The sequence below is a fragment of the Thunnus thynnus genome, chromosome 19 (genome assembly GCF_963924715.1).
Source record: "Thunnus thynnus chromosome 19, fThuThy2.1, whole genome shotgun sequence".
Classification (NCBI taxonomy): Eukaryota; Metazoa; Chordata; class Actinopteri; order Scombriformes; family Scombridae; genus Thunnus; species Thunnus thynnus.
The window spans coordinates 10,507,961-10,517,363 of NC_089535.1; the positions used below are offsets into that span (position 1 = coordinate 10,507,961).

The 9,403-nt window shown below is 37.9% G+C and overlaps 1 protein-coding gene across 4 annotated transcripts in view; it reads left to right on the forward strand.

Annotated features, from left to right (window-relative positions):
- kcnt1a (potassium sodium-activated channel subfamily T member 1a) overlaps positions 1–8,830 on the forward strand; it is a 36,188-nt gene extending 27,358 nt beyond the window's left edge. The window contains exons 22-31 of one of the 4 annotated variants that reach the window (XM_067574085.1): positions 1,182–1,253; positions 1,513–1,647; positions 1,822–1,933; positions 2,139–2,240; positions 2,499–2,582; positions 2,667–2,795; positions 3,024–3,318; positions 3,475–3,537; positions 4,584–4,668; positions 5,883–8,830. In XM_067574085.1, coding sequence (XP_067430186.1) covers positions 1,182–1,253; positions 1,513–1,647; positions 1,822–1,933; positions 2,139–2,240; positions 2,499–2,582; positions 2,667–2,795; positions 3,024–3,318; positions 3,475–3,537; positions 4,584–4,668; positions 5,883–6,000 — 1,195 coding nt within the window. In that variant the 3' untranslated portion in view covers positions 6,001–8,830. Of the gene's footprint in view, positions 1–1,181; positions 1,254–1,512; positions 1,648–1,821; positions 1,973–2,138; positions 2,241–2,498; positions 2,583–2,666; positions 2,796–3,023; positions 3,319–3,474; positions 3,538–4,583; positions 4,669–5,882 lie in introns of all 4 variants that reach the window. The other 3 variants (XM_067574082.1, XM_067574083.1, XM_067574084.1) reach the window with 3 other exon arrangements.
- The last annotated feature ends 573 nt before the right edge of the window (positions 8,831–9,403 follow it).

Here is a 9,403-nt window from a genome sequence, read left to right on the forward strand (position 1 = left end):
TCTTTCTCTCCCTCCTTTCCTTCCTATTGCTGTCACACACACACAAATATAAACACCCACACGCTTGGATACGAAATTCAAGCACTTACGACAGCCTTGGGTCTCTAGTCGGAAGGACTGGGCAGATGCATAAAGTAAAGTTCTGTCAGCGGGGGGTTATTGGTTGAGGACAGGCGGTAATAAAGCAACTAAATCTCTCTGAGTGCGTTCAGCACCAGACGGCTTCATCTCTCAGCCTGAAAACACACTAACCAGGGAGTTAAACTACCACAGAGGCTCCTGAGGCCCTGATACTTACTGTTGCACATCATCACACAGTAACCACTCACGTCCCTAAAGCAGCTATATAGTAGTTTTCACTGTGTTTAGTGTATACTAAGCCTGAAAGTTTTGTAGAGCTGCAACAATTAGTTGATTAATTGATTAGTCAATTGACAGAAAATTCATCGGCAACTATTCTGATAATTGATTACTTGTTTTGAGTAATTTTTTTTTAAAAGAAATGCTAAAATTCTCAGTTTCAAGCTTCTTAAGTGTGAATATTCTTTGGTTTCTTCAGTCCTCGATGATAGTAAATAAAACATCTTTGGGTTCTGGACAAAACAAGATATTTGGTATTCAAAACAAGGCTTTGGGAAACAGTGATCAACATTTTTCACCATTTTCTGACATTTTTTGGACCAAATGACTAAGCGATTAATCAAGAAAATAACTGACAGATTAATCAATAGTGAAAATAATTGTTAGTTGCAGCCCTAAAGTTTTGGGACTGTTGCTATGTATGAATTTAGCAACAAATCATTTTCCAAACCTGACAGAGATTTCAATTGTCAAATAATACTTAATTTATAAGATGTATGCTTTTTTATATATATTATAGTTAGTTATTTTCCATTTCTTTGTCCTAGCAAAGCACATATACAAACCAAAAGGCAAAGTTTATTGCATAGCATTTTTCAACATCAAGAAGAGGTAGAAAATTTCATAGAAAATGTTTAGTAGAGGGAAAAAAACAAATGCTACAAGCCTAAAGTTTATCCTGAACAATTTGTTTTTATGTGAATATCCGAGTCAATCTTTGTGCATTTAAAAATAATTTTCTTTTTTATCTTACTAATATATTGTGTGTTTCCCAGTGCAATAGAAAACAAATGTTTCTCTATTATTTATGTTTCCTGTAGGCCAGATAATCACTTTCTGGAGGCTATCTGCTGTTTTCCGATGGTTTACTACATGGCTGGAACCATAGACAAGTAAGATTTAAATGGTCGTATAACTTTCTGCTTTCCATTATAATTTTATTACACAGTACCAGTCAAAAGCTTGGACACACGTTCCCATTCAAGTGGACGGGAAGGTGTGTCCCACCTGGTGCTGGTGCATTACATTTATTTTCTACTTAACATATATTTAATAAGAGTTCTTCTTCTCTGAGATTGAATTAGATGTGCAGTATATTTCAGGCAAATTGATATCTGCTTTCGATCTGCTCAATGTTTGTGTGTGTTTCAGTCTAGACAGCCTGCTGCAGTGTGGCATCATATACGCAGATAATTTGGTTGTTGTGGATAAAGAGAGTACAATGAGTGCTGAGGAGGATTACATGGCTGATGCCAAAACTATTGTCAACGTACAGACAATGTTCAGGTAATTAATTACATTTTTCTCATATATTACTCCTGACATGGTCTTTAATTTTTGGAAATCAATCAACTGTGATGTTTAGTTTCATCCTCTGACTCTGATTCATCTATTTCCTCATTCTTTAATTCATTTTTTTTATCATATCCTTTAATGTAACCCCCTTCTCTCTCATTCCAGGTTGTTTCCCAGTCTCAGCATCATCACAGAGCTTACTCATCCATCTAACATGAGGTTCATGCAGTTCAGAGCTAAGGATTGCTATTCATTGGCTCTCTCCAAGCTGGAGAAAGTAAGACATACAAGAGATATGTCAAGTGTGGTATTGATGGTATGAAGTATGAACATTAATTATTAAGAGTAGATTTTTTTTTTAATGTAGCCAGTTATTTTTCTGCCATTTCCATCTGACTTTCTAGACTGTCAGAAAAATGAAAGACCTTTATATGTAATTCACCTTTACTGTGCTTTGTGCATGTCCTGATGTTCCCCCACAGAAGGAGCGCGATAAAGGCTCCAACTTGGCCTTCATGTTTCGCCTACCTTTCGCTGCTGGCAGAGTGTTCAGTATCAGCATGCTGGACACCCTACTCTACCAGGTTGGTACAAAACTACAGCTAAAAGCACTGAAGCCTCAAATGACTCTTTTCAATATCAGGTGACAGGAATGAATGTGTCTTACGGCAGCTGAGAAACAGCATCATCTGAAGAAACAGAGCAGCATTACCATCACAAAGCAAAAGTGCCCTCTTGTGTTCAGTTGTGGATAGGACTTTCACTCAAGTTTCTTTATGTACAATGTGTTTTTAGCTGTAATAAACAAATGAAAAGATATTCTTTCTGTGATTTCTTATCAGTCTTTTGTGAAGGACTACATGATCCTTATTGCAAGGCTGCTGCTGGGACTGGACACCACACCAGGATCAGGATACCTCTGTGCTGTGAGTTAGATAGAAGAAAATCATCTGTAAAAAGGAAATGATCTGTAACGGTTTACCAAATTGAATGTTTTTCTCTTGTTCCAGATGAAAGTAACTGAGGAAGATCTATGGATTAGTACTTATGGCAGACTTTTCCAGAAGCTCTGCTCCTCTAGTGCAGAAATTCCTATTGGGATCTATCGGACAGAGTCCCACATTTTCTCTACTTCTGAGGTGAGATCTCACACAAGATGTTAAATATCCATCTCCAATGTGAGAACACTTTTATTACAAATGAGTTTGTGGCTTATAGCAGAATATTGACACATAAATAATCAATTGTAGCATATAAAAATGGTTATTTACCTCATATGAGATATATATATTGTTTTTGCTATTTTTTAACTTTTATAATGATGAGCATCCTGGTCTTAAAGGTAACCTCCTGTCTGCCCACCTCAGTCTCAGGTGTCAGTCAGCGTTGATGAGTGTGAGGATACGAAGGACAGGGGTGACGAATCTCAGAGCAACGACCCGTCAGATCACCCCCTGCTGAGGAAGAAGAGCATGCAGTGGGCACGGCGTCTGAGTAAGAAAAGTGTTAGGTGGCAGGGGGTGAACCGGGACTCGAGCAAGGACCACACCCAACGCATCGCTCAGCAGCGCCTCAACCTCTACCGACGCTCTGAAAGGGAGGAGCTGTCTGAGCTGGTCCGCAACCGCATGAGGCACCTGGGTCTCCCCACTTCAGGATATGGTGAGGATGGACTCATCTCTAACTTCTGGAACATATTCAGCTGAGCACTAGGGCTCAGAACTGTTTTTATAGATGCTCAGTGTCTTCATTTCTCAAACTTTTATGTCTGCCTCTGCTTAAAAGTTTGTCTGTTTCTTGTCTAACTGTTGTTTTTAGAAGACCTAACTAATCTGACAGCCAGTGACGTCATGAACAGAGTCAATCTGGGATACCTACAAGGTAAGCATTTAAGTAAAGATCAGGTAGAAATTAGTTCATAACTCTGATCTTCCTCTTCAATCCAATCCTGGTGTTTTATCCTAGTAAACTGGGATCTTTAGATTCCTCTCTACAATGCCTGATAAACACATGGAACAATCAAATTTAGGAAGACATAATAATAGCTCATTTTCTACAACTTAATTACAGACAAAAAAAACTTAAAGGTGCAATAAATGACATTCAGCCTCACTGGATGTCAGTAAACAACAAGGCCTGTTTGTTATGTAAAGATATAGTGTAGTAATAGCATCCTGAGCAGAGAATGAAGTCACACTCCCTCTGTGTGTGTTATCCAAGCTTCTCTGCTCTTTGTTTGGGTAGCTGGTCCGGCCGCACGACATTTTAGTGCATGTGAGCGTGCATGTTAGTGCATGTGAGTCCCTCCGTGTTCTCCACATCCATTTCCAAGATGGTGGCCATGTCACAAACCTTGTCAAATTACAGCTAAACAGTACACTAAAATATGTCTCTGAAAACATTTGAGGTGAGAAACATGCAATGCAGTAACAGAATCTTGATCCTTATTTGATCAGGACTGCCTAGTTTGTTTTGGTCTGAGATGTTGGTGCTATAGTGCGACATCTAGTGCCTGAATGTCGTGTATTGCAACTTAAATTATAATTCACTAGAGAAGAAGAAAGTCCCCACAGTCAATCAGTGGCTTAATCAGTTGATCAATACACTGCACCTTAAAATAATAAGGTTTTTTGCTAAAGGATAAACTTAAGATCTGGCAGCCGCTTACTTATTATCTAAAATCTGAACATTAATCATCTTAGAGAAGCCATATTGTTTTTTTCCATCATTTGTAGTGTGTGAATGTCTGTGTATGAGAGAGTTAATGATTCCTTAATATTTTTTATGTTGTATATTCTGTGTGTAAAACAAACCATCAATGTCACTTTTATTTTATGATGTTATATCCTTTTTACAATAAAACATTTTAAGAAATTTGATGACAGACTTTTCCCAGGTCACTGATTGGGATTATGTTTGTGTTTCAGATGAGCAGAATGATCACCAAAACACTCTGTCCTACGTCCTGATTAACCCTTCTCCCGACACCAGGCTGGAGCTCAATGACATTGTGTAAGCATTATTCCCTCATGTTGCTCCATGTATTGTTAAATGGTAATCTACTGACGTTTGAGTCAGCTCATACCCGTTTCATTATGAACAGACGTGCAAACCCATGAAAGAAAAAACACAAAAAATTACTTTTTTGCCTGCACAAAGGTTTTTCAGATGTGTTTTGTGTATTTTCCAGCTTTCTTGGAGACACCTTTGTTGATGTGTTTGCATGTGTTACATTGCTGTGTTGCCAGAAACTAGTCCAAGAGATAATGAAAGCAAAACAGTTTGATGGCAAAATCTGTTTAGTGACAATTTGGCTCAATACCATTCTGGTCCTATCTGCTCTGCCTCCACTACCAACCGAACTCCACTACCTCTAACGGAGGCTAATGTGGAGGAAATATAATAGAAATTTAGATTCCGAGAACACTTTTCTTACACTGATCACCCTTCTCTGCAGTTCCCCTTAAATGTAAAGGGCATTTTAGCTCATTATTTTGGTTTTACAGCCCACAACTTTACTGTTTTGGTTCAGTCTCACCGCTCTCATCATCCTCGTTTCTAGCACTAGGTAAGTAGTGTGAGCAAAAAGGCTCTGATAAAACAACCGTACGCTATCTGGTCAGCACTAAACAGCAGACAGACAAAGTTACCAACTAGCTGATGAACATAGCGGAGTATTTAACTGCTTAAGATTCAGATATTTACCTAAGAAGTTGGTAGAAAGCAAAACAGAGCTAAAAAGAGTCGATATTGGACTTTTTCGTCAAGTGGCCATAAACCTGACTCCATGTGAATACTAATAGTCGTCTGTGTCTGCTGGATATGTAAAATAGGCTATTGTTTGCTAACACATTAGCCATAAACATGATTATATGCTAATGTTATGCTTACAGCTGTGAAAACACTTATAAAAGAATGGACGCCAACAATTTTGTAGCATATTGTTATGGGAAAATTATACGTTTACAATGAAACAACATCAATTGTAATACAACAGCTGAGGAAGGAAGGCAGTTATCTAGTATCCATCCATGGTGATGGATGTTTCCTGCTCGTGATAGAGGGTGGCGAGTGCATCCCGCAGTTTACCTGTTTATTTAGCTCCTCTTCTTTAATGTGGAGTGCTGTGACTTTGTGTTGAATTGATGCACGTGTTTGTCTCAGTTCTTCATCTGCCCTTCTGCTCTCTCTCTCTCTCTCTCTCTCTCTCTCTCTCTCTCTCTCAGGTACTTGATTCGTTCGGACCCTCTGGCTCACGTTCCTGAGGAGCCTCCTGTCCACAGCAGCAGTCTGAAAGAGAGACAGGAGTCTTGCACAGACACCAGAGAGGACACCCAGCTCTGATACCGCGCTGAACTTGGTTCACTTCCTCCTAATCAGCCCACTTTGGCTTTCCTGGAGGCCTCGTTGCGTCCATGCAGATCCAGTCTGAAAGAGGGCAGTTTGTGCTGTAATGTTCCAGCACTGCAGTCTACTACTGTATTATATGAGTGCCTACTGTTTGGCAGATGACATTTGACATCATCTGTGACATTTTAATTCCCTTGCCACAGACATCGTATATAAGAATGGTGTATTCATTTCTATGAAAGCGCTTTCAGATGAGCAGTCGGGGACCAGCTTGTTAACAGATGATTGCCGCTAACTGAAGGGATTTCAGTCAGGTCTGTTGTCCCTGCAGTGTTACCCTTGGTTTGGCTTAATCTGATTCACCAAACAAAAGAATTAAGATCACAGGACCACCTTTATGCTTTTTATTGTCATGAGGCCTCCTGAAATTCAGGTTTTTGGGTTGTAGCTCCCTCAGGAAAATTTGAACATCAAGATCAGATGTTTTGAGATGCAGGGGTTGGTGGATCTGACCAGGATTAAATCGGGCATTATCAGTCATTTCTTGACTTGGGTAGGTTGTGCACTTTATGAAGAGATTACCAGAAACCAGATGCACATACAGTACAGTATTCTAAAATTTCCTAAACAGTACACACCAACCTATTTACCACCCGTTGCATAAAAACAAACATAACCTTCAACACTATGTGACTTAAATGAAATATGTCCATTAAAGCTTTCATTTAAAGCTTAATTTTTGTAGCTGAACAATAGAGGTAGTTATTCAGTGCTGTAGAGTCCTAATTAGTACGTAATGTACAAACAATGATGGTTACTTATATGTTCGCTGCAGTACATTCCTTTAGGTTAGATTAGGTTTTGCACTTCAAGGACTTAGTTCAACCCTTTAAACAGGCCGTGCCATATAATCAATATTGTGCCATAAAGGATTTATTTGATGTGTACTATATTAGTCATCAGAGAACCTAATTTGTCCTTCAACGCTGTTCAGTGAAAGAATTTGCTCATTAATTTCACATTCGTGGCTATACAGGCGAGGTATGTATTTTGAAAATGCTACATCTTGTACACAAGAAATCTCTCTTTGACTTCGTACATATTTAAATGTTGAAAATAAGTGTACTTGAGTATCATTTTATTTTGCACATTAAAGTGCAATATGATGAAAAAACCTGCTGAAACTGTTTTGAGTTGGATAATAATTTAGTCTTAGCGTTGCTAGCGTTCCTTGGATGGATGGATGGATGTGGATAATTGGTACAATTTTAAGATGAGCTATCCCAATTCAACTCTCACTACTGACATTGTCTTCTCTACATTTAATTATGTTCATTTATGTGTTACTAAACAGAGCAGACGAGGTAAAGGATTGTCATTTTCAAACAACGTAACGTGACTCCTTTCCTAATGAGGTTGACTGACTGAAACATCACATTTTTTTAGACTAAAGGTCTGTTTTGTATTGTTTCTGAGTTTCACTTGGCATTAAACCTTAAACACATTGATGAAAATACTGTAACTGAACCCTTTGCATGAAGCAAATAGTCAGAAATATGCCAGTTGAATGTCAAGGCTATATAGTATTCATCTTTACACATTTAAGAAATTTCTGTTCATACGTCTTGTCAATCAAGCAAACAATTACTGTAAAATATGTTGTGAAAAATATTCAGATCCGTTCCATGTTTTCCATTTATTTGTTATATATTTAACATTACAGTCCTTTTTGGGGTTCTGGAGACTCTAGGTCTTCTTTAACAACTCAAAAACCATCCTTAACATTGTTTTACCACCTTGATACTTCATAACTTCTTACTTATGTGAGAATTGCTATGATTTTTAAATGTTGACATGTTTCAGTAGTTCGCTACAGACAACTACTTCTGTTTGAGGTCTCAGCCGTAAAACGTGGTTAAATACAGTGTATCTGTGATTGGTGTTGACAGAACTTTTTTGGAGTTTTGTAACAGTTTGTTCATAAGAGGTCCATGTTAAACCTCTCTGGGGTCTATTTAACCCTCAAGCATAAATAGCATCACTATGACGGATAGCAATGTACATTTCTTTGTCTGTGAATGAGTTTTTGCCAAACAAAAGGATTGTGTGTTTGTTTATGCCTAGCCCATATAACATATAAAACATGAAATATTTCCTTATTTTGAATTATAATAAAGCTTTATGGTCATTTTGATAGGTCCGGTTTGTGGCAAAGGGACAAGTTACCACTTTTTTCTATATGATGGGATTTAAAAGGTCAGAAAAAAATATTTCAAGGAAAAAAATTGGTTGATTTTGGTTGGCAATTATTATTTTTACACATAGCAATGTCAACAAAACACAAGGGTTAATGTAAAATGTGTGATTTTTTTTGCCATCACGAATCATTCAGAAATCTGCAAGTTTATTAAGATTCAGATACAGAAACCTCACTTGCTTTATGTATTCAGACAATGTTTCAGGACTTTGTAGAGTCACTGTTCACAGTGGTTACAGCTGTGTTACAAGAGAAACTGTACAACCAGTCTAAGGTCATGTACAGAGCTTTTAAAAGACATTTCTACATTTGGCTCGGTGTCAGTATTCCTGTAATCCTGACTATGTGTCCCTGCCACAGAGAAACTTCTCATAGCATAATGCTTTCACTTCACTGTAGTGACAATTTAATCCAAGTAAGGAGCAGCAGCTTTTTTGCCACATGCAGCACCAGGCAATCAGGCCAGACAGTTCAATTTTTGTCTCATTAGGCTATAGAAAATTTCAGTTTCTTTAAGTGTCGTTTGATATCTCCAGTCTGGCTGTAATGTGTGTTTTAGTCAAAAGTGGTTTTCAGTCTAGACACTATAAAGGACTGATTGATAAAGTGCTGCAGAGTGTTTCTCTTCCTGGCTGCAGGTTTTTACCCTCTTTGCAGAGTTATTCTGAAATTATCAGAAAGGTTGTTGGGTTCTTTTTGACAACTCTTGTTAGTGCAGGTTAAAGAATATGGCTTGACAGCAAGCCTCAGGAGAAGAGTTGGTGGTTTTGACAACCAATTTCATAATGATGGAGCGCATTATAATTCTTGGAAGATAATTAGCCACATGGCTCTATTAATGTGTTAGTCTGTTGGTCTAGTCTGAAATATCTCAACAATTATGGATCCTTTTGAAATTTGTATAAAGACATTCATGGTTCCCACAGGATGGACTGTAATAATTTAAGTGAACCCTGAGTAACTTTTCATCCAGCGCCATCATCAGGCTGAAGTTTTACCCTTAAACATTCACAACAGCCTCAGCTGTATTTGTTTTCAGTGCTAATTAGCTAACATGCTACACTATGATGGTGAATGTTAATTGTTATTTTTTCTTATCATTTGACTCAAAGCATGAGTGACATACAGATTCACAGAGGT